The sequence below is a fragment of the Scomber japonicus genome, chromosome 6 (genome assembly GCF_027409825.1).
Source record: "Scomber japonicus isolate fScoJap1 chromosome 6, fScoJap1.pri, whole genome shotgun sequence".
Classification (NCBI taxonomy): Eukaryota; Metazoa; Chordata; class Actinopteri; order Scombriformes; family Scombridae; genus Scomber; species Scomber japonicus.
The window spans coordinates 7,531,079-7,555,328 of NC_070583.1; the positions used below are offsets into that span (position 1 = coordinate 7,531,079).

Here is a 24,250-nt window from a genome sequence, read left to right on the forward strand (position 1 = left end):
ATTCTTTAAAAACTGCCAGATAGATGTAAATACATGCTCATTATCATTTCCAAAACTGAAAAGTGTCACCTGTTGGATTTGAATTGCAGTCAGCTTTACATACTACATTCAACAACATGTCTACAAAAGATTGACTAACGGGATGCCTGTAAATCATCAAATAAAGGGGTTGCATGGTGTGTCGGCTGTTTGTGTAGAGCGGGGGTGGGTTTCTGTATCAGGCACTATTTAAGAGATGCTGAGACTGAGGCTGATCACAGTCAGTCATGGGTCGTCCTGGAATTCAGCTGCAGACATGGACACTGTGTGTCCTCTTGAGCTGGATTTGTGTGGGTTTAACAGAGGCAAGACCGTAAGTTTCTCTGTACTGTTTCTCATTTTGTTTGTGTAACAACTAGTCGGTGTTTCTTCCTCTATCAGACCAAGTGAGGTATCTGCTGTATGTGTATGTTTCTGTGGCTGTAGGCAGTATATGGTCACCATTCCTGCGGTTATGGAAGCTGGAGCTGAGACCAGATTCTGTGTGAGTCTCCTGCAGTCAACTGAGACTGTGGACATGACTGTCACTCTGATGTCCAATGTGGAGAACACAACTCTCCTCAAGCAGTCAACCGACAAAGACCTCCATCAATGCATTTCATTTACGGTCAGCTCTCATGATAGGAAATATGTTTATTTGGAAATAGATGAAGTTAAATATTACGAGACTCTTGGTGAATTCTGTTTTTACAGTATGAGATTGTGTTTTCTTTTTGGGTAGTGTCTATAAAATATATTTCTATTATAGTCTCCTACAGTGCAGGATACAGAGGTGCAGACATTGGAGGTGGAGGTACGAAGCAACAGATATCACTCAAGAGAAGTCAGGAAAGTCATGTTCAAAGCCTATCGACCAATGACATTCATCCAAACAGATAAACCAATCTACCTTCCTGGACAAACAGGTAACCATCTATGATGTTGAACCCAGTATACTACCATATCCCTGTGAAAACAGCTTAAGATAGGTAGAAAACACTTTGCCACAATGTCAAAATACCACATATATGGACTTTTTCAGAATTTGAAAAACAAAGTTTAAAACTATTTTTATGACTGTTTAGAGGTAAATTGGTATGTGGCATCTCCCATTTCTCAACCCTTTTTTTTCTTATGACACTCGTTGCTACATATGTTGGCTCTGGCTAGCTAACATAACTGCAATATAGAAGTGCTAAATGCCAGCTATAAGCAGTAATAACACTAGTCCACTACACAGAGTTTATACTTACAACTAGTGGGAAATTACTTGTGTCTTTATTTTAAACCATTAATGAGCATTACAGGTTAAAGCTTTTTAAAGTCATGCTTATATATGAAAAAAATTAACATTAGGAAGAAGTTCCTGCTGTTTAGGAGATGCACAAGCTAAGTGTATACATACATACAGTACCAGCCAAAGGTGTGGACACATCTTCCCAAGGCTTTTGACTGGTATTGTACATTACTATATATTAAATTAGTATTGCTAGCATACATAAAAATCATGCTTTTTGCATTAATCAAAATGTACCAGAAATATGTGTCAGATGTGTTATGTTTATGGAATAGCTCATATTGCATACTTAGATTAAGCACTTACAAACATGCACCTTATGAAAATCCAGGGCTTGCTATTCACTCTCAAAGAGATTAAATGGAGGTTTCCTTTTTGTGATATTGAACAATTTCTATGTTACTTTTGCATTTGTGCAGTTTGTAGCATAGAAGCAACTTCTTATGTTGATTATCTTACAAGCTATCATCAGTCATTCCGGTTTGTTTCCCCCTGTCTAACAGTGTCTAACCCATACATGGGATAATAATGATTTAGTCTTAGTAGACAGATGTTTAACACTGTTTGATATGAGCTTTGTGTAATCTCTTTTTCAGTCAGTTTCAGAGTCCTTTCAATGGATACCAAGTTCAGACCTGTCAATAGTGTGGTGAGTGAACTGTCTCTTTTTTCTTTCAGATTTAATTTATACTGGTGATACTGTATGATGCCCCAGTTATACACACCAGTTAGTTGAACTGAACAAATGTTGCATAATAAAATTATCGACATGGGTGTGCTATTTAACCAAGCATGTTTCTAGTCAATCTGATCCTGGACAAGGGTCAATAGTACAACCTAAAGGGGCCCCTTTAGGTAAACCTGCTTGTGCTGAGTCAAACGATTTTCACTGATCCTGTGATAAATCTGTCAACCTCTCTCTGTCTTTTGTATGCAGCACATAATCCTGTTTTCATAAGAAATAACTAGAACTATGCTAAAAATTAAATAAAAATGTCTTTGTTTGTTTTTCCAGAAAGACTATTAATCAGAATGTTTTATTTGAATGTCTGTTAAACCTGTTTCATTCAAAAATATAAGCATTCTAGTCTATATTGACTGTGTACAGTACAACAATGATTGTAAAGTCCTGAGTATGTGTCATCACTGATCTCCTAAATAAACTTCAAATACTTTAACTTGAACTCACAGGATAATGTGTGATGAGAACAATAAACTAACTCATTTAACAAATCTCTCTCTTTCTGTTTTGCAGTACAATATCATTGAAATTGAGGTAAGGCTATAAAGAAAATATTCACTATCCAATATCCATTTTTGGAAGTCATTAGCAGAGGGGGTTGGGTTGGGTTTTTTTATTTTCACACTATCCAATTGCCACCCCTTAAAGCTCATGAAATATTCATCATAAGTGGGACTTAAGTTCATATTTCTCTCAACATTTTTAAACTACGGGTCAGTGACAAATAAGGATTGGCAAGATGAGCATTTCAAAAATATCTTCAAAAATTGTCTTAAAAGCAGCATAAGTTTTTTTTAAATATACATTTTATATTTTTGTTGGTTTTATGTCATTTGAGATGACATTTACACAATTTCTTTTTTACCAAAAGTAAGACTGAATGCTCCTGAAAATGTCAAATGGTGTAACCACAAAATAATGATAAATATTAAATATTTGATGCATCTACAGTTTACTTCAGTGGACTTATAAAAAGAATTACTTCATTTAAAGAAAAACTTGAAATGGTTTCTGATTGACATGATTCCCCAGATTAAATGTAATATTTAGAACAATTGTATTCCATTAGCTTTATTTAATATAAAAAGTTATGATGTCAGATCATGCTATGGTTATACCACTTAGACATTTTTGCCATAATCCTCTAATATATTCTCTCAAAATGGAATAATTAGCTGAAATTTGATGCTGGGTCCACAAAAATAGAATGTGTGCAAGTTATTCATGCATTTATTTTCACATTTTAAACCCTTTACATTTGACTAAACCACATGGACACAAAAAATATAAGTGACCTATATTAAGATTCTTAAGTACCAAATTCTGTTGCAAGATATTATCAATATTTACTGATAACAATATACCTGTCACTGGACTTTTAGCTTGTCAATACATTCATCTGAAACTATTTATTAATAATTTCAGATAATAAATATAATAATTAAATACAATGTCAAGTACAATTTTACACTATGTAAATGTCAGCCCAGTGTCATATGAGTGACTGAGGAAGAAGAAGATTCAGTGAGCAGTATGGTTAGGGCTGTGTTTGACATGAGTTTCCTATTTGTGTCTTAAATACATACTTCCCATTTCCTTTCATTTAACAGGATCCTCAGAGCAACCGGATTGGACAGTGGCAGAATGAAACATCCGATAGTAAAATACTGCAGTTTTCTTACTCCTTGAACTCTGAGGCCCGTGAAGGAGTCTACCAAGTTATTGTGACGTCTGGTGAAGTCAAATTCTACCACAGCTTCAAAGTTGAGAAATATGGTAAGTAATGGTTCATTTCTTTTTCCTTCCATTTGAATCTATTTGTAATGCAGCAAGAATGCTGATGAGTATCTTTTTCCCCCAGTTTTGCCTAAATTTGATGTAACATTGAAAGTACCTGATGAAGTAAGTATTGAAGAGGAATACATCACAGTTGATGTATGTGCAAAGTAAGTAAATATCTAAAATAGAGCCAGTTTTTTTGAGTCAGTGACCCTTTTGGAACAACATACTGATATTTGTTTGTTTGTTTTTGTTTTTCCATTGAACTAGGTACACATTTGGACAGCCTGTGCCAGGGAGTGTTAAATTTGAGATGTGCAGACCTTTGAGTCACTATATTGGACATACTTTTAGAATGACCCCTGAAGGGGGAGTCCCAGACATCAATGCCCCATGCCACAAGGAGACAAAGCAGGTACAGTTGTTATAGTGACCATTTGTTTATGTGCTTCCAACAATGAAACCCTCTGTAACCAACTGGGAAATACATAGACGACTATGTTCTAATCTATGTAATATTTTGTTTTATATAAATAATGATAAGTTCTATATCTGTGTTACTCCAGGAATCCAAAATTCATTTTACAGCATAAATCTTGTCAACGACTGATTTTCCTAAAATACGTTTGGCTTCAGTTTTCTTGTCTTCCAGTTGTTTTTCCCTTTTTGTTCTCCTTTTCCTTTAATTTGTTCTTCATATGGACAAAGAACACCCCCATTTTTCTCTACACTTGACAGTTCACATTCTAATCTCTCATCAAACACACTGAATACTGTTGATTGTGAACTACCATATTACCACATACACTCAAATCTGTTTGGATCCACTTGGGTATTTGACATATTGGCATTAAAAGGAGACCTGATCTGATTAGATCCAATGAGTTGAACATGGACCCGAACTCTCATCAGAGCAAGAACTGCATAAAGCCAATTCCCTTCATGAGGCACCTTTGCTAATCCTGCAGATATTCCTGCCTTATAGACTATATTTCTGAATATCATATATTTTAAAAAAATGGAAGGAAGGAAATTCCAAAGTGTGTGAAGTTGAAAGTTTGTAAAGGAGAAAGTATGAGCACTCCTTCAACTTTTTCTTTTCTTTCTTCATTTGATTTCACTTTCTAGATGGATAAGAAAGGCTGTGCCACTTTGACCATCAAGATGTCCACTTTCACAAAAATTGGCGAAAAGGCAGTGCAAGATGCTTTGGATATCGAAGCCCAAGTGGAGGAGGAGGGGACCGGTAAGTCTTCTTATATTTTATAACATTTATATTTCAAAAATGAATTTGTATATTTTTAAAACAAACAAACAAGCTACAATGTTATGTATGTTTACAATATGATCTTGTGCAGGTATTTCACACCAACAAGGGAAAAGAACAATTATTTCCTATGTTCTTGGAAAGCTGTCATTTATTGACACACCCAAGATTTATGAGGAAGGATCAACTGTGGAAGGAAAAGTAAGTGCAAAACCTGGTCTTTACTTTTCTTCACACAGTGTAACTGAAACAATGAGCGTGCTCAATGATACAATTTGTTCTGACAGGTTAAAGCAGTATACCATAATGATACACCCATTGCTGACAAGCCACTCTACTTGTTTGAGGGACGAGGTTGGTCACAACAACAGCACCAGAATCTCACAACTGACAGCAATGGTATTGCTACTTTCTCATTCAGCCCTGCTACCTTCCAAAGGGACATCTACCTCACTGTAAGTAAGAAGTAGCGTTAACAACCTATGTCAACACATCAAAACTCTCTCCCCCAGATGATAAAGCAAATCAAAAGCTCAAATCTACAATGGAGCTGGTGGCCATATTGGAACTACTTTCTATACCAAAACATTTTCTTTGGTTGTGATCCACCAACCCAATTGATTAATTTTATGGGTAAATGAGATCAGCTTTTAAATAATGTTTGTTAAATGTTTTCATTTATATTTTGATCACACTATGCTTTTAAATATAGTGTTATTAGAAAGCAGAAGGAAATTACTATAGGACACAAAGCATATTGGTGAACAACAGGAGAATGACACTAGTTGAAACATAAAACCATTCACAGAACAATTATGGCATTTTCTAAAGATTGCAACAGTCTTAACCACCATGAGTTTATTTATAAACTTTATTTTCTACACTCTAGATCAGCACCGAACCAACACGGGGGTACCGCCAATATAGAACTCCATACTATGAGGCTGGAGAACACACATTGTCTTTGATGGAAGAGGCATCCCCTGATACAAAGTCAGTGAGCTTCCTGGAGGTGAAGAAGAAGGATGGACCGCTTCCCTGCGAGTCAGAAGAGGACATCTCCATTAAGTACACTGTTGCTGGAGAGGCTCAGGGTTCTGCAGATTTGATGTATCTGGTGAGTGGTGGGCAAGCTATTTCTCAACTTGTTCCCAGTTGGCTCTTCCAGAAACATGGACACTGATTTTGAGAAACCTCCACAAGTCTAAGAAAAGTCATTATTTGCAAAGGCAACCGCAAAGTGAGCAGCAAATGTGCAGTAGTAGCAAGCTGTTTTAAAAAAGTTTGTAGATTCAGTTTTATGTTTTAACATCCTGAATGAACTAATATTACATCAGTGAAGTCAAATCCACAATGCTGGATTCGTAGCTTAACAAAGCCAATATTTGAAAGGACTGCCTTCTCACCAGTCAGCTGTGAGACAAAAGTGAGTCCTACAGGATCCCATTATGGTCAAAATAGTGACAATTATAGGAGATCACAAGTAGTATGACTTTTCTAACCCTAACCCCAAACCCCAACCCCAACCCCTAACTTTATTATGTCTTAAACTTCACATTCCGTGACACAATTCTGTTATAAAACAAAGCCTCAAAAGCAGCTTCAACTCTATTTTCCTATGTTTTACATGCATGTATTGTAACTACACTGATGTATTGAGAGCCCTTCCAAACAAAGGGTGACCTAATCTCAACACTGTACCTGAATGCCTCCAGTGAACAGTAGACACACTGATGTAATGTGAGAATTACATTTAACAGAGGGCTCTCCCACTGCTACCAATTGATTGTTTTTGTAACTTTTACCTTATGAACTCATTACTGACACACCTTTTGATATGGACATTACCCACATATTCCACTAAGAACTTCATAACACTGTTGTAATCTGTTGTTAAAATGAAGGTAAATGATTCATTCTTTGTGTCGTTTTCTCTCAAATGCTTCAGATCTTATCCAGAGGAGCCATTTTAATGCTGGGCTCTAAACAGATTCAAGTAGAAGATAAACCAGGTGGGTGACTTTGATCACAAGTTTGGGTGGAGGCATGTGAATGATGACTGTTAACAGAAAGCAGACAGTTCATAACAGTCGGTTTGCTTTTTCAGTGACTGAGGGTGAGGTGTCCTTTAAGTTGAAAGTGTCTCCAGAGATGGCACCAGGGATTGTTGTAGTGGCTTATGCTATCCTCCCCAGTGAGACTGTGATGGCCCACAGTGCAGACATATCCACTGAGAAATGCTTCAGTCACAAGGTCAGTGGGAGAGGAAAAAGAATGAAGATGTGTCTGTCAAATGTGGCTATGGAATCATACACCTGCTGAATGACAGGGGATAGTAACATGTTGCCCTCACTGAAAACACTCATTTGAAGTAATAAAGAGCAAAAGAATGTTGATTTGCTGCTACTAAATCAATTTTGGAACTGCAATTACTGACCCTTACTGTAAGAGGGAAGGGGATAAATGATCTTAGCGATTCCACTAAAATGCTTTCTATGGAAGAATTAATCTGGTCTGTTGGCATTTGTCAAAAATATAAAGGAATTAAAGTACAACACACATTTGTGTCATCTTGAGGGGAACACAGGCCCTCAGGTCATACCTCTATAGTCCAGATGGTGCAATATCTGTATTGTGTATGTCTCAGGTATTGCTGGAGTTTTCTCAATCTTCAGCTGTCCCAGGAGAGGAGAGCACCATGCAGTTGACGGCTCAGCCTGGTTCTCTGTGCGGTGTTAGTGCTGTCGACCAGAGCGTCCACATCAAGGAGCCAGGGAAGACTGTGAAAGCAGACAAGGTAACTGCTGCATCATCAGTCACACAGAGGTCACAGGCTATAGCCCAGACCCCACCAACCACTGCAGAGATATAGGAAATGAACTTAAGCACATTTAACGATAATGGTAACTGCTGAGAAATGCAGCTCACGTGGGAGTTTTGCCCCATCAGCCACAAGGGAAAGACAAGGAGTCCATTCTAGTCAAGCAGCAACTACTACAGCTTGAGATTGAAGCAAATGCTGAAGAACCTTAAATTGCAATGCCATTGACAGCCACTAGATGCTCCAAATGAATCCCATTCAAAAAGACTCAGCTTCTCTTTGACTTTTTTTTCAGTGACCATTCTGGTCTCAATCACTACATTTCGGCTTTCTAACAAGTGTTCTGTTGGTCATTTTGGAAATTATCGCTCCATTAATAAGATTGGAAAACTTATGGTAGCTTTGATGTCTACAGTGTGTACATTGTTTGACAGCTGTGATTGACAGCTGTCTCACCTGCTGCTCTCCCTGGCTGTGGGACTCTCACTGAGTCAGAGTGTGAAACTTGCTTTCCTTATTTGGATGTTCCTGGCTTCAAACAGAAAAGATGAAGCATAGAGCAGCAACTCTGGGCTTCAAACCGGCTTCAATGCAAACCAACGGTTGACATTGCAACTTGATATGTCCATCTTTTTTATAAAGTCTATGTTTCTAGCCCATTTCCCACCTCAAATAAAGAGCAGTCCACATCCCTTTCCCTAAACATTTCAATGGGATAATTCCAGGTGTGTTTCCCTTTTAGTGGATGAGACAATCCCAATCAAGACTACCAAAAAAATCTGAGGAGTTTATTCAAACTTCTTTTTTATGACCAATTTTAATTGCTGTGGTATTGTCTTAAAATAGAAGCAGTTTTAACAGTCTATTGTGTTGCAGATTATAACTTTGAATCAACTTTCTTTTCAGATTTTTGACTTACTGCCCGTCACAAAAGCATCCTATATTCCATATGAAGTTTCTGATTCTGTATCATGCATGCATGTGAGACCCAGAAGATATGTTTTCCCCAGACGTGACCGGACAGATGATGCTTATACAGTTTTCCAGGTAATTCTTACACAACAACGACACGCAAAACATAATATTTCCTGTTGCACATGTGATGAACTTTTCAGTGACATCTCTGTGTGGTTGGATTATCTAGAATAATGGGCTGAAGATGGCAACAAATGTATTTATCCGAGTGCCTACATGCCTCCAGTATAGAGGAAGAGAATACCACTACAGCCCATATGGTGAGTTTGTTTCGACTTTTTTTCTTTTGATATGATGTTAACTGTGTCATTGCTACCATTCACTTCTGTTTAAATATTTTTAGGGCTGCACCCAAAAAATGGCTGAGTCAATGCATCATTCAATAAATACCCGAGTCGACTAGTACATTGTCAGTGGAAACACTTTTTTCTCTTGGAGGCTGCATTTAATAAAGAAATAAAATAGTAATTTAATATTGATTAATATGTAAACCTATAACAACAAAGTACAGTGTTTGTACCAAGATAAATGCGTACTGTAGATGAGAATACATGAGAATGCTGTCAACTTTGAAAATCCTGAGTTGCGGAACAACTCTAAATATCTTCCGGTTTCTTTTCAGGAGGCGGTTGGGGGTATGGGGCTCCACCTGTTGTATCCAGAATGAATATTGGTGCTGGATCAGCTCCACCTTTAGGAGGCGACCATGTTGACGATCTTCCTCCTTCACCAATAGTCACAGTCCGCTCTTTCTTCCCTGAGACTTGGATATGGGACCTGGTGGAAATTGGGTGAGTTTCTGACACAAAGGGTTTTGATGATCATGAAATGAAAAAATGGGAGTCTCAAGATAATAAACTGTGGATGTCTTAAGAGAATTGGATGCTGTGTTCGAAGATGGTGTCCAATTCATTAAAAGCTATAGAAAGATGTTTTTAGGCTTCCCTGGCCTTCAGTGTTTTAGGGCATGAAGCATGGGCATTAGAGTCCTACTCTAACTATGCTGGCTGACTTCCTTAACACATTGATCTCATGAAAATAATTTGCTGATGTTTCTTTGAGACTTTTTCTTTTTAACCCCTGATCTGCTGATCTAGAGAGTCTGGAACAAAGGATGTTCCAGTCACTGTCCCAGACACCATCACCACCTGGGAGACGGAGGCTTTCTGTTTGTCCCCTCATGGTTTTGGCTTGGCTCCTCGTAAAGAGTTCACCGTCTTCCAGCCCTTCTTCCTCGAGCTCAGCTTGCCCTACTCAGTCATCCGGGGGGAGCAATTTGAACTAAAGGCAACCGTTTTCAGCTACCAGTCCAACTGCATGATGGTAATTCATATTTGTACACACTTATTAGTGTTACATGACAGTTAGACCATAAACCGCCTCCAAAACACCATAATGTTTTTTGTGTGTTGACCATGGTAGCTGTTCTGTGAGGCTGTATGTAGGAAAAGTGGTGCTTTAAGCTACATGATTATGTCAGCAACATGTTCATAAGAGTGGAGCAGAGTGCAGTGAACAATCTGAAAAGACACACAAGGGAAAAGATTATCGACACGTCCACTGATTCAGACCAGAGTAAACCAGCAGTAGGTTTTTTGTCATTTTATTTACGGTCATAGCACATTTTGGTTCATCCCTAGTGTGTTGTATCTTTTATTCTTTTATTCCTTTTATTAGCAATGGGACTTTTTATAAATCAGGTTTGGTTGGCTACAAAAAGGCAGCAGTTAGCAATTGTCATATGCCAATCATCAGTTTTATAATCAATGTCTGTCTCTCTTAAACAGGTCACTGTGACTCCAGGCCCCTCCTTAGATTACAACCTCACTCCCCGCTCTGGTAACCAGTACACATCCTGTCTGTGTAACAGTGGAAGAAAAACTCTCACCTGGACCATGGTCCCTACGTCCTTAGGTGAGTGTCAAACTGTGTAAACTGCTGTCCCTTTTTTACCAGCACAACTCCTTCAGTGAGAACACACCTCTGTAAAAAATCAAACATTTTAGAATATTTTGGAACTTTTAAAATCTGAGAAAATTATCAATCAAGTTTCACACATAGTTTGTGATCATTTAAAGGGGTTATGAACGTGACTGTGAGCGCTGAGGCTGTGGCTTCTCAGGTTTCATGTGACAATGAGATTGTGAGCGTTCCAGACAGAGGTCGCATTGATGTGGTAACACGACAACTCATTGTAAAGGTTGGTAGCCTAAAAACAAGATGACAAAGAAAAACATTTAAATCTATTTAATGTAAGATAAAAGTAACAATGGAACTCACACTGTCCTTTCCTCACAGGCTGAGGGAACTGAGATGACAAAGACCCACAACTGGCTGTTCTGTCCTAAAGGTCAGTATTGTTGATGGGCCATCAAACATTGTGTAAAAGGAGAACCAAATGCTCTAAGTTAAAAAGGGTGGCATAGATGACATGTTAAAAATGTACTTGAGACATTTAGTTGTGATTTCTGCTTTCTCCATCTCAGCTGACTGTTTTCTGTCTGTACACAGAGGAGACATTGACAGCGGATATAGATTTAAAACTCCCTGAGAACGTGATTGATGGATCTGTCCGTGCCTCAATATCAGTCCTGGGTAAACACACATTTTATTTGTATTTGAGTTTTGCTTTAACTAAACAAATCCTTAAGTCTAATACGCTTCCTCCAATCCTCCTCCAATGGACACTGGGGCTGGAGTGTCAGGACATGTTCTGGTTTTATACTTATACAACTTACACTAAAATCATTTTTATGTAACACATGAAACAAATTTCTATGGTCAAAAATGTGCAAAAGTGCTAGTGATTGCAGGATTATGCCTGTACAAGGAACCCCAAAAAAATGCAATACAGTGGTGGGAAAGAATACAGAAACTCCTTGCGTGGACTGCCTGCTGTATCTGTTCTTTTTGAAACTTGTTATATTTAAGAAAAATAGTTTGAAATAAAAACATATTTTCATGCTGTAGTTTGTGTAAAACATTTGACTTGCTGTTTCTAAGCATATTACTTTTTTAACCATATACTTAGTATTTTGCAAATAAAGAAAATGCATTTTTACAAATCATATGTATTTTAATTAGTAGTGTTTATCAGATACATTTAGACACCTAGTGTTTTTGTGCAGGTGACATCCTGGGTCGGGCCTTGAAGAACCTGGATGGAATGCTGCAGATGCCGTATGGATGTGGGGAACAGAACATGGCTCTCCTGGCTCCCAACATCTACATACTCCAGTACCTAAAAAACACAGATCAGCTGACCCCGGCCATCAAGGAAAAGGCTACCAACTTCCTGACCAGTGGTGAGTCTTTGATTAACACCTTCAAACCTGCCATTATCATTATTCATCAAGTTGTTTTGTTTTTGCTATCATTACTTCTTTGCTTGGCAGAGAGGTTATCTGTCAAACTTTCAAATAACAAAATTACATGATAACAAAGTATTACAGTACATGACAAAGAAGAAGGAAGATAACAAGAGACTTGAATTGATGACAATAATTACCATTCGTACTTGTTGTCTCTGGTTGGTCTGGAGGCTGAGTGGATTTCTGATAAGTTTTACTTTTCATTTTCTCAGATTTGTCTTATTAACAGTCCCTAAAGAAAAGAAACTCAGCAATTTAAACATAAAAGAGGAAAATTGTAGGCATTTCCATTAAAGTCCAATATAAAATATAAAGTGAGACTAAGAAAATGACTGAAAGGGATTGACAGAGATGAAGACAGTGTTGTGAGAAAAATCATAGATGAACATAACTGCTGTATATTGTCAGAGAATACATGTGGCATGATTTGGTATAACTGAGGGAAAAATAACTGACATTCAACTGATATGCAGTTTATATAATTTTAATAGAAAATCATGAAGGTAAACCTGACAAATACTTTTGTGGAAATAAAAGTGTTTAATAGATATACTTTCATTGTTACACAGGCTACCAGAGACAGTTGAACTACAAACATAACAATGGTGCTTACAGCACATTTGGAACAGGACAAGGGAACACTTGGTGAGAACATTGCTCAATCATATCTACATATACTTAGGGTACAGTATATGATGTGATCACTGGCAGCTGGTGGCTTTTGTCTTTTGGAAGCTTTTAGTACTACAGATTAATGATATGATTATCACTTTGAAGCTAATTACTACATGAATTATTGCAACCTTTCAATCATGTTTGTTATGGTTATTGTATTGTGGTGACTATCATGAGTGCACACTTCAAGTGCTTCCTCTTGTCATAGTTTCTCAATGTCTAACCTTGTTTCAATATCCTCAGGTTGACTGCTTTTGTGCTGAGATCCTTTGCCAAAGCACAGTCTTTCATCTACATTGACCCAGAAAAGGTTCAACAGACTAAGATTTGGCTGGAGAGTATTCAACGCAATAATGGCTGTTTTGAACAGTTAGGAAGACTCTTCAATAACAGAATGAAGGTACCATAAGATCAAAGTTTCCATTCATGGTACAAGTCAGTTTATCAATCAATCAATCTTTATTTATATTACACCAAATCACAACAAAAGTAATCTCAAGGCAGGTCTAAACTGTACTCTTTAATTTAATTTAAAAAGCATAGACATCTAGGCATCTACAACTCCAGGTTTCCTGTGAGATGAGAAAGCACAGAGAACTCCGGGGGAGAAGTTTAAGTTAGTGAATGCATTTATAGTACATGAATGTAAATGGATATAGATGGATAGAGAGAGGGAAGAGGAGAGAGGAGCCTAGTGCATCATGGGAGTCTCCCGGCAGTCTAAGCCTATCGTAGCATAAACTAGGAGCTGGTCCAGGACAAGACTGGCCGGCCCTTACTATAAGCTTTATCAAAAAGTAAAGTTTTAAGCCTACTCTTAAATGTAGAGAGGGTATCTGGTCCCTGGAAGACCCTATTCCCAAGTAAAGGGGATAGGGTCAAGAGTATATGCAAGCCTGAATATTTTCTGTACAATGCTGATATTATTTATAATGCTTCCTCTCAACAGGGTGGTGTGTCTGATGAAGTGACTCTCACTGCTTACGTCACTGCTACCTTCTTGGAGATGGGCATTTCCAAAGATGTGAGTACTGTCTTTCTAAATATCTCCAGTTGTGTTCACTGCCAACCCCATGTGGTAAAACATGTGAATATATGACATAAACCAATAACTTAAGTAAATTTGCCATAATCACACTTTCATCATTGTCTTCCCAATGTGTTTTTATTTTTATTTTTTTATTTTTTTGCAAGGAACGGTATCTTTCCTAATAAACTACTGTATAGCTTTAGTATACTGCATTTCACAGCATGTCCTGCAAGAGGAACTCGTTAAATGCTAACAACATTACTTGGTTTTTCAGGAAAGTGATGACTGACTTTTTTGATTGACTTTAAAAAAAAAATCAAGTTTGGACATGTAAGAACAAATTACATGTAGCTTAGCCCAAAAGCACAGTATAGAGTCAACACTATGCTGTTTGTTGGTGGTGCTTGTGTTGCCTCACTTTAAGTTAACAGATTTCAGACGTCCTGGTAATATTACTGCAGGCAGCTAATAGCCTCACTGTTATCCACAATTTTTACATCTTTGGTGTCAATTCCAAAATGCCTCCACCACAGATGAGTCCATTAGAATAATCAAATATACAATAAAACAATTACCCATTTTAGAAAAGGTAACAAGATTACATCAGTGTTTGCTAGCAGTCACTTACAAAAGTGTTTTTAATAGCTGTGATAATGCAAACCCAGACTACATGAAGTGAGAAATGTGCTGTTATTCCTACTGTTAGTTTGCAGCAAAGATAACTTAAAGAAACGAAATGTCACTATTTTTGATACCACACCAACAAAGCATCATGGTCAACGTGATTATGATTATTTACCTACAAGGAAATTAGTTTTCAGAGTCGATTTATACACCAGTGAAGATTCAATTAAGATTCAAGCAGAGACCGACGAGAACATGATATTGACCCGGACAACAATTTCTTCTCTTCCATCAACAATAACTCTGACTATTATACTGATGAACAGTTCAACAGGAGAATTAAGACAGATAGCAAACTATCGATCATCCACTTCAATAGCAGAAGTCTCTATGCAAAGTTCGTTCAAATCAAGGAGTATCTGCATCACTTCACAAAACCATTCAGCATCATTGCCATATCTGAGACATGGATTACTGCAAATAAAGGCTTAGACTTTGAGCTTGAAGGCTATGAATTTAGATATATAAATAGACAAATTAAAGGGGGAGGAGTAGTTGGTATGTATGTGGATAAAACTCTGAAATTCAAGGTGTTTGACAATATGTCTGCAGCAGTGGATAATATTTTGGAATGCATCACAGTTGAAATTTATAAGGAACAAAATAAAAATGTAATCATTAGTTGTATATACAGAGCACCAGGCTCTAGTATTGATATGTTTAATAAATTCTTTGTAAATGTTGGACCTGATCTGGCAGGAAAAATCCCTGATAATGGACTGTATTAGTAGATACATAGATATAGATATGAGTGTATGAGCTATGAGTGTAAAAAAGGTAATTGAGGGGATTTCTAAATCATTATCATTATCTTATCATTCCAAACAGGCACATTCCCTAATAAAATGAAAATGGCAAAAGTCATACCACTATACAAAACTGGCAACAGACACCACTTTTTTAATATACTTCTTTACTTCCACAATTCTCTAAAATTCTTGAAAAACTTTTTGACAACCGACTGGACAAATTTATAGAAAAAAACGAACTCCTCACTGACAGCCAATACGGATTCCGGGCAAACACATCAACATCACTGGCATTAATAGACTTAATTGAAGATATCACAAACTCTATAGACCATACAAAAATATGCAGTTGGGTTATTCATTGATCTTAAGAAAGCATTTGACCAAGGGCGTCAGTTTGGTTTTAGAAGTGGTGGGGACAAACCCCCCCCCCCCTCCTTTCCGTTTTTGTTGTTTTAAAAAAAAAAACTTGTTATATCCACAATGAGTCTTGAATTAGTGCAGCGGTTCCAAAACTGTTGCCCCACGACCACCCACCATCCGACACAAAAGTAACGCATTCTATTGATGTAGCTATTCCAGCGTCATGTTTAATAAGCTGCCCTTTTTTTGATGAACACCTACACAGTTTATAAGTGATATCCTTTAATTTCATGTTTCCATATCGTTATGATCCGATTCGAAATTATGTATTTATTCATGAATTAATTACAAAAGATTTAAAAAGTTAATTTTAACACCTGTCCGCCATAGCCCTTTTCATCTCGCGTACGTACCCCCTAGAAGCAGCTCGCGTACCACCGGGAGTACGCGTAGGCCTACCACAGTTTGGGAATCCCTGCTCTACAGTGTATTGTCAGGTGTTGAAAATTGTATTCGAACAATAAAAGTTGAAAACCACAGATTGTGTTTTGGCTTGTTTTGCAAAACGGCGTTGGAAACACCAGTGTATTGGCTCGGGATATGTAATACTAATACACATAGGACAAAGAACAGTGTTGGCAATTTAACACTTCTCTTGACATCAACAAAGTTTACCAGACAAACAATGCCAGACTGTAAAGGGGGTACGAAATGAAACGAGGTACTGAGCATCAGCCTTCTGAGAGCCAGGGCTGCTGGCAGCTTATGTTATACTGCATTAAAAAAAACAGAAGAAAAAAGCACCCAGACGAGAATTGCATCTGTCAAATCCTGACCACCAGTAAACACTTGCGAAGGACCAATGTAGACTTCACTCGTTACATCATAAGCAAATTGCCCGCAAATAAAATCCTACAGTTTAGGATAATCACATAGGTTATGCGAGAACATATTGATAGGCCTACCAGGCTTCAAGTCTAACGTCACATATCTCAATCAGACAAAACAACTATAACCACATTGGTATAGCAATCCCACTGTGTGTAGCTTGTTAGCTGACCACCAGCCAGAATCAGATCACAATCGTAGTTTAGGACCATGGGTTACCTTTGGCCAGGTCATCATGAGCAAACAAAACCAGCAGCAAAATTACGTAAACCAATTTCTTACCTTATGTGGCAGTCCACATGCAGGCTAGATGATGTATCCATATCGTTATCCAGGGTCACAAGCATGCTTTTTACAGGAAGCAAAAGGACCGGCTATTTTCTGAATAAAAATGTCAATTTTGTCTGTTTGTCTTGAAAATGATTTAAGCCACTTCTCCATTATAACGCCGTGTACAGACAGCACACGTTTACCCTCCTCCCCCTCCCCCCTCCCCTTTGCTATGACGTTAAATATTTCTTATTTCATAAATTTTACAAACAAAAATAAAGGCAAGTCGCAAAGCTATTTAACTGGATCCATAATGTCCAAGAGAAAAGCCGGAACGGATATCAGATCCTTTTTCAGCAAGCAAAAATGCGCTGTAAGTGCAGAGAAACCTACAAATGACCTTGTTTTACAATGTTTGATATTAACTCCGTTAACTGCTAGTTCTCATCTATCGCTAACGTTAACGGCAGGTGTGCATGCAGTGAGGATGTCATAGTGCGCGCCTATCGCATGATTTAGACTCGACGATTTCGGTTGAGTATGTGGGGATTTTTTTTCGGTCGCAATTGGTTTGCACATTTTAAAAGTGGTGGGGACAAAATTCAAATTATAAATAGTGGTGGGGACATATCCCACCCGTCCCCCCCGTAATCTACGCGTATGCATTTGACACAGTAAATCATGACATATTAATAAAAAAAACTGGAACGTTATGGTATCAGGGGGGTAGTTCTTGTGGTGTCCCCCAGGGGTCAGTGCTGGGCCCCAAACTTTACATTATGTATATCAATGATATAAGCTATATCAAAGATATTTAAGATTATTTTGTTTGCAGATGACACAAATATCTTCTGTACTGGTGATGACTCTCAGCTGTTATTGGACAAGATTTCCTCTGAATTGTGCAAATTAAAGATATGGTTTGACATAAACAAGTTATCACTGAACTTGAACAAAACTAAAATAATGATATTTGGTAACTGCAGAATGAATTCACAAGTTAAGATACAGATTGATGGAGTTATTATTGAAAGAGTTGCTGTAAATACATTTCTTGGGGTTATAATAGATGAAACACTCAGCTGGAAACCACATATAAAACATATACATTCTAAAGTATCAAGAAGCATTGCAGTATTAAACAAAGCAAAGCAGTTCCTAGATAATAAATCACTCCGCATTCTCTACGGTTCATTAGTCTCTCCTTACTTAAGTTACTGTGCAGAGGTTTGGGGTAATAATTTCAAAAGTACATTACATCCATTATTTATTTTACAGAAGAGAGCAATTCGAATAATTCACAACGCTGGTTTTCAGGATCATACAAACACACTATTCTTACAGTCAAAAATACTAAAACGTGCAGACCAGGTAGAATTACAAACTGCACAAATTATGTTTTGGGCAAAAAACAATCAACTACCAGGAAATATTCTAAGATTGTTCACTGAAGGAGAGGGTTGCTATAATTTAAGGGGATTGTTTAAATGTAACTGTGTTAGGGTGCATAGGACGAGGAGAGGTTTTTGTTTTTCTGTCTGTGGGGTGACATTATGGAACAGTCTGAATCTAAAGCTCAAGGAATGTCCAAACATAATACAGTTTAAAAAGAGGTATAAAGAAATGATTTTTATGAGGTACAGGGATGGAGGTGTTTAAGTGACTCAGGTGCCCGTTGTTTGTATGTGTGCGTATGTATGTTGTATGTATGTAAGTATATCTGTCTATGTATGTATGTGTACATATGTGGATGTGTATGTATATATGGGGATGTATATATATGAATATATGTATATATGTATGTATATGTGTACGTACGTATGTATGTATGTACATATGTGTATGTATGTATGTATATAGCTATTTTTGATGGAAAAAATGGAAAAATGTAGCAATGATTATAATATTGATAACAGTAAATATAGATGCAAATATTGACATTACATATAATATTAGTAACAATTGTAGGATGTTATGAATTAATAATTAAATTAGCAGCTAGCCAGCAGCGATTTAAGAAGTAGGGGTGGGATTCAAGAAGTGTTGACTTCTTCCCACTCCCTTTCGAATGTGGTTGACAATGCATCATATTTTCTGTCAGGTGTAAGTTCACTGTTTTCAGTGAGAATATTGTGCTTTCTTTTTTATATGTTGTTTTTGTTTTTTTGTTTTTTTTCTTCTATCACACATTCGAAATTAAAATAATCTTATCTAATCTAATCTAATAAAAGAAATGATTAAATAAGTATTATTTCTTTTATATTATTATTATCTTATTGTTTACATAAAATTCATAGCTGGGACCTTGGCCACTTGATATAACTTCTATTTTTGCTTGTAACACAGTATTATCTGCCCAATTTAAATTTATAGCTTAATAATAGATACTTTTCTTCAGCATCTGGGAGCAGTTTGATGAAAGAATTAGTTCTGCTAACTAGCTACGGTTAGCAGCTAAATAGAGGCATGGCACACACAGCACAGAACAAAACGTTAACTGAAGTTCTCTGTTCTGTTGGTTAGCATTGTTGGCTTAATTTAGGAAAGTCATTGTGCTAGACTAGGTTTATGTTGGTCTGTGTTGGCAGTAATGTTGCTATCTCTGTATGAGTCTTTGTTCAGTTTAGTGGTGCTGGTAAACAGTTTTTGGCTGTCAGTGGTTAGCTGCCAGCTTGTGTCTCTGTACCTGCTATTTATGGACTTTATCCTTGAAGTCAGAATTGTCTCAACAACAATAATTAGTCTTTATTGAAACTCACTGAAGAGATACTTGATGTCTTAATTCATTTAAATGTCTTTGAATAAAATTATAATTTAACATGACAGTTTAAGGCATTTTAAGAATTGTCTTTGGTCTATGAAAAGACATAAAAGAAAATTAATGAGTAGGTTTAAGATAAAACAAAAGCAGTTGAGTCACAAGCACATACACTATAATGTGTATTTTGATCTGTTTCAGGATGCTGTGGTGAATAAGAGCCTGTCTTGCCTCAGGGAGTCCGCCAGTGAACTGGATAACATCTACACTACAGCTCTGCTGGCGTATGTCTTCACCTTGACTCGAGACATGGAGACTCGAGCTCAACTTCTGGAGCAACTAGACAAGGTTTCATTAAAAGATGGTGAGTCACCCTCCTAAATGGCATCACTCTGGCTTCATTACTGTGAATGTAGCTCAACTTGTGCCTGTTTGTTGTTTGTTGTCTGTTATGATCTGAGTAAGCATGTTATTCTCTTGAGGACAGGAATACTATGCCTGAATATGGACATGTAGTACTCTCATGCTGCTCTGTCCACCTAAAAACAATTTGATGCAGTTTACGACTGTGCACTGCACTTCACTGTGTCACTGTATTTGGATCTCTCTTGCAAAAGAGGTCCTGATCGTAATGAAACCACCTGATTAAATAAAGGTTATATATTGTTATTCGCTGTCTTTAGGGGGTTTCCTCCACTGGTCTCAGTCAACAACAGAATCATCAACCTCTCTGTCTGTGGAGATCAGCTCCTATGTGCTGCTGGCTAAACTCAGTGCCTCCCCTACTACTGAAGACCTGGGCTACACCAGCCGCATCGTCAGATGGCTGACAGGGCAGCAGAACCATTACGGAGGCTTCTCCTCTACACAGGTACATCCCAAACAGCTGATAAAATGGCATTGCACAAATGTGAGCTGTGGTTCATTGAGCTTACAATTTCTGTGTTTTCATCATCTGATTTACTAAAACGGCAGCTCATTAGGCAAATTAGCGGTTTAATTGCGCCTAGCACTTCCCTCCGGATGAAAACTCCAAGTGAAAGAGAGTTTATAGTCCCAGTTCTCATATGGGATTTATGTGTTATCAGAGTGGTTTTGATTACGACATAGTTGCAGGTCGCAACTCCACCTGAGAAACCGTTAGGCCATAGCTAATACAATTACAATCTTATGATCTTTAACATATGTCAATGGATTAATAAATGGTCTGTACTTATGTAGCACTTTTCTAGTCATAATGACCACTCAAAGTGCTTTTACACTACATCTCATTTACCCATTTACTCGCTTTCATGCACTGATGGAAGGGGCTACCACACAGCATGCCAACCTGCTGGAGGAGCCAGGAATCGAACTGCCAATCCTGAGCCCGCCATTATATCTGTTAACTTTTTTTTTAACAAATCACCTCTTTCTGTGAAGCCTCAGAAAATCCAGTGGAAATGTATAATCTAACTCTCAGTTAGAAGTAGGCTTTACGCCGATCTGGCTATATCGGATCGGCCGATATTTAGCATTTTATGCAATTTGTGAGATCGGCTGTAATGTCTTAATTTGCCGATCCGATCAATGTCGATCAATGTCGTAGATTGCAGATGGCTTGTGTTTTATCTGTCTCATTTACTCTGAAGAAGTTCCACACCACCGACATGTTTGTTTGAATCTGACAGTTAGTTTTGAGCCCTGTCGCGATGAGACAGAGAATAAAGTTTTTTAATCTTGAATCATGAGCTGTCGGATTCAAACAAACATGTGGGTGTTGTGGGCAGACAGATAAAACACAAGCTATTTGCAATCTGTGCAACACTAAAGTACGTCGTGGGGAAGCATCTGCAAAATGTTTCAACAGCACAAATGTACCTGGAGGGAACACGAGGAGGAGCATGCCGAGTTTAAGAAATGGAGCGTGGACAAAGAAGACGTGATCGGATCGGTGATCGGTTTATTTAAACTCACTGATCGGTGATCGGCCACAAAAATCATGATCGTGTAAAGCCTAGTGAGAAGCATGTATCTAAATATCACCCGATCATAAAGATCCCATTTCAAAAATGTGACAGGAGTGTCTGTTATTTTATGTTAGTTTTGCTAACTAGGAACTTTGACCTGCAATTTTTCTAAACCACACAGAATGCAGAGAGAAATTGTGTCTAGGTAAAGATAGGTACATATGCACTTAATGTTTTGTGTGTGCGTGTGTGTGTGTGTGTGTGCGTGTGTGTGTGTGTGTGTGTGTGTGAGTGTGTGTGTGTGTCTGTGTGTCTGTGTGTCTGTGTTGTAGGACACAGTGGTAGCGCTTCAGGCTCTGGCTCTCTACTCCACTCTGGTGTTCAGTCCAGAGGGTTCAAGCACAGTGACAGTTCAGTCTCCCAGTAGCCAGATGACATTTGATGTGAACCAGCACAACAAACTGCTCTACCAGGAGAAGACACTGCAGGATGTGACAGGAAAGTACAGTCTGGAGGTGAAAGGAACAACATGTGCTGCAATGCAGGTCAGTGAACACTAGGGTAGTTGTTTCTTGTTCCAAATAAGGAATGAAATCTGACCATTTCATTATCATTTAATCATTTTGTCAAAAAGATTGGGAGACACAAAAATTAAGGATTTATTAATTTAAAATATTCTTTCTCCTACCTAACGAAAGAGGCAGTATTGCTCAAAATCATTTTCCAATCAAAAAACCTTAAACTACAATCATTAGCTTGTGAAAACAAGATTCTCCAGCGGTAAAGGAAATTCCTAACATTCCTATTCACTTTTTATGAATATTAAACCTTGCTTGTTTACCTGTTTTACAGATTTCTCTTCATTATAATATCCCAACTCCTACTGATGTTACTACTCTGAGTGTTGAGGTAAAACCAGAGGCCACCTGCTCCAGCACATCCACCAGACCTAAACTCACTCTGAAGCTAAAATCACTGTGAGTGCATCCACGGTACAACGATGATAGAAGAATACTGTAATTTTAAACAAACATGTTGGAAATGTTTGGAAAAACTTTGTAGTTATATTGTAGTACTGTCAATGCCTTATATTAAAAACTCTCTTTGCATACAACTAGCACAACTATAAAGTACATAGTGATATCTCACTGTGTATCACATTTTTATGTCTCCATCACAGCTATAGGGGAGAGCAGTTAATGACAAACATGGTGATCCTGGACATCAAAATGCTCTCTGGATTTGTCCCAAATCCAGAGTCTTTGAAGAAGGTAATTTATTACTATAGTTTTAACTTGTAATATTTGTGTCAGGTGTTGGCGTCATGGTAACCCAGCTGAATATCATGTCCTCACAGCTCAAAGGTGCTCTGCTGGTGGATAATGTTGAACAAGAGGAAGATCATGTTCTTTTGTACATACGGGAGGTAAGAGGAATTCACAGTGGACAAATCTACATGATGCTCTTTAGATTTATTACTATTTATGTATTTGTTTTTCTTCTAACAGTTACCAAAGATCGTGGCCATCAACCACAGCTTAGAGCTCATACAGGAGATCCCTGTGCAGAACCTAAAGCCAGCCGTGATCAAGATCTATGACTACTATCAGCCAAGTAAATGACATTAACCCCAAATCTACTTCCAGACAAACTGACCAGTTATCAGAAGTATCATTTTGAGTACTACAAGTTGTAAATGTGTTGACAATTTTTTTGTTTTTTCTCTTCTTTTTTGTCTTTCCTCTCCTTCCTCTTTTTCCTCTCAGGTGACCAAGCTGAGATAGAATACACCTACCCCTGTGCTTAAGGTTACCATCTGCAATGACATACAAGAACACTTAAAACTATAGTTTAATAAGAAAACCAAAAAGAAGTACTGATTTAAATTGGTTTGAAAAATAACAGATAATCTAGGTATGTACAATGATTTGGAAATCAACTGCAGCATGAAAAATGAAGGGTGGTCAGGATATGTATCTTGTCCCTGTCCTTGAGGTCAGCAATTCACAAATATTGGGCAGACATGTGGGTGTTGTAATCCATCATCGCTGTTTGAGGATGACCACACAGGTATGTTCACTAGGAAATGGTTTACTTTTACCTGAGGATAACCGCTGTTGATATGGCACAATCAAACATCCCACACAATTTAAAGTGCACTGTTGGAGAACTGAACAAGTTTCTGTGACATCAATATATAAATTAGATTGAGGAAAACCTTGTACCCTTAGCTGACCAATCCTAATGATGGAGATTAAATTAAAATAAATTGCTGAGAGGACTTAAGTACAATAAGAAAAAAATAAATCAATAAATAGGGTGCAAATCACATCACAATTAAAAGCAGTACTTTCTCTACCTCTAGTCAATAGTCATAGTCATCTCATAAAAAAGAATGCAATCAGATAGTGCCTGGTGGGTCAAGAATCAAAAATGTGAGTCCAAATTACTGGACTAGGGCTGCAGTGGTCTATAATGCCCATTACAGTGTCCTAGTGTCTCAAATCCAATAAACAATGTATTTACGATTAATTAATTAATGTAAAACCATTTCATGGACGACTTCTTAACATTTTTTACAAACTTTTGGTTAATATTTAAATTAGATTTATTA

General features: G+C 37.5%; 1 protein-coding gene across 1 annotated transcript; it reads left to right on the plus strand.

The window, feature by feature from the left end:
• The first annotated feature begins 251 nt into the window (after window positions 1–251).
• On the plus strand, window positions 252–24,250 carry LOC128361046 (alpha-2-macroglobulin-like). Its single transcript, XM_053321600.1, has 35 exons — window positions 252–352; window positions 466–646; window positions 788–944; window positions 1,912–1,964; window positions 2,571–2,591; window positions 3,668–3,833; window positions 3,919–4,003; window positions 4,107–4,251; window positions 4,965–5,082; window positions 5,195–5,304; window positions 5,391–5,558; window positions 5,993–6,220; window positions 7,052–7,115; window positions 7,211–7,356; window positions 7,751–7,900; window positions 8,831–8,971; window positions 9,069–9,159; window positions 9,522–9,690; window positions 9,997–10,222; window positions 10,687–10,813; window positions 10,978–11,099; window positions 11,198–11,249; window positions 11,411–11,494; window positions 12,028–12,204; window positions 12,840–12,915; window positions 13,189–13,345; window positions 13,895–13,969; window positions 19,889–20,051; window positions 20,371–20,558; window positions 21,969–22,181; window positions 22,489–22,613; window positions 22,817–22,907; window positions 22,994–23,062; window positions 23,145–23,250; window positions 23,403–24,250. The coding sequence occupies exons 1-35, from the start codon at window positions 267–269 to the stop codon at window positions 23,441–23,443; spliced, it is 4,371 nt and encodes a 1,456-aa protein (XP_053177575.1). The 5' UTR covers window positions 252–266; the 3' UTR covers window positions 23,444–24,250.

Excerpts from the sequence above, each read along its gene's own strand:
- LOC128361046 (XM_053321600.1), top strand. The coding sequence starts at position 267 with ATGGGTCGTCCTGGAATTCAGCTGCAGACATGGACACTGTGTGTCCTC. Across the intron at positions 7,901-8,830 it reads AGACTGTGAAAGCAGACAAG|ATTTTTGACTTACTGCCCGT; the intron begins GTAACTGCTGCA and ends CTTTCTTTTCAG. Across the intron at positions 8,972-9,068 it reads ATGCTTATACAGTTTTCCAG|AATAATGGGCTGAAGATGGC; the intron begins GTAATTCTTACA and ends TGGATTATCTAG.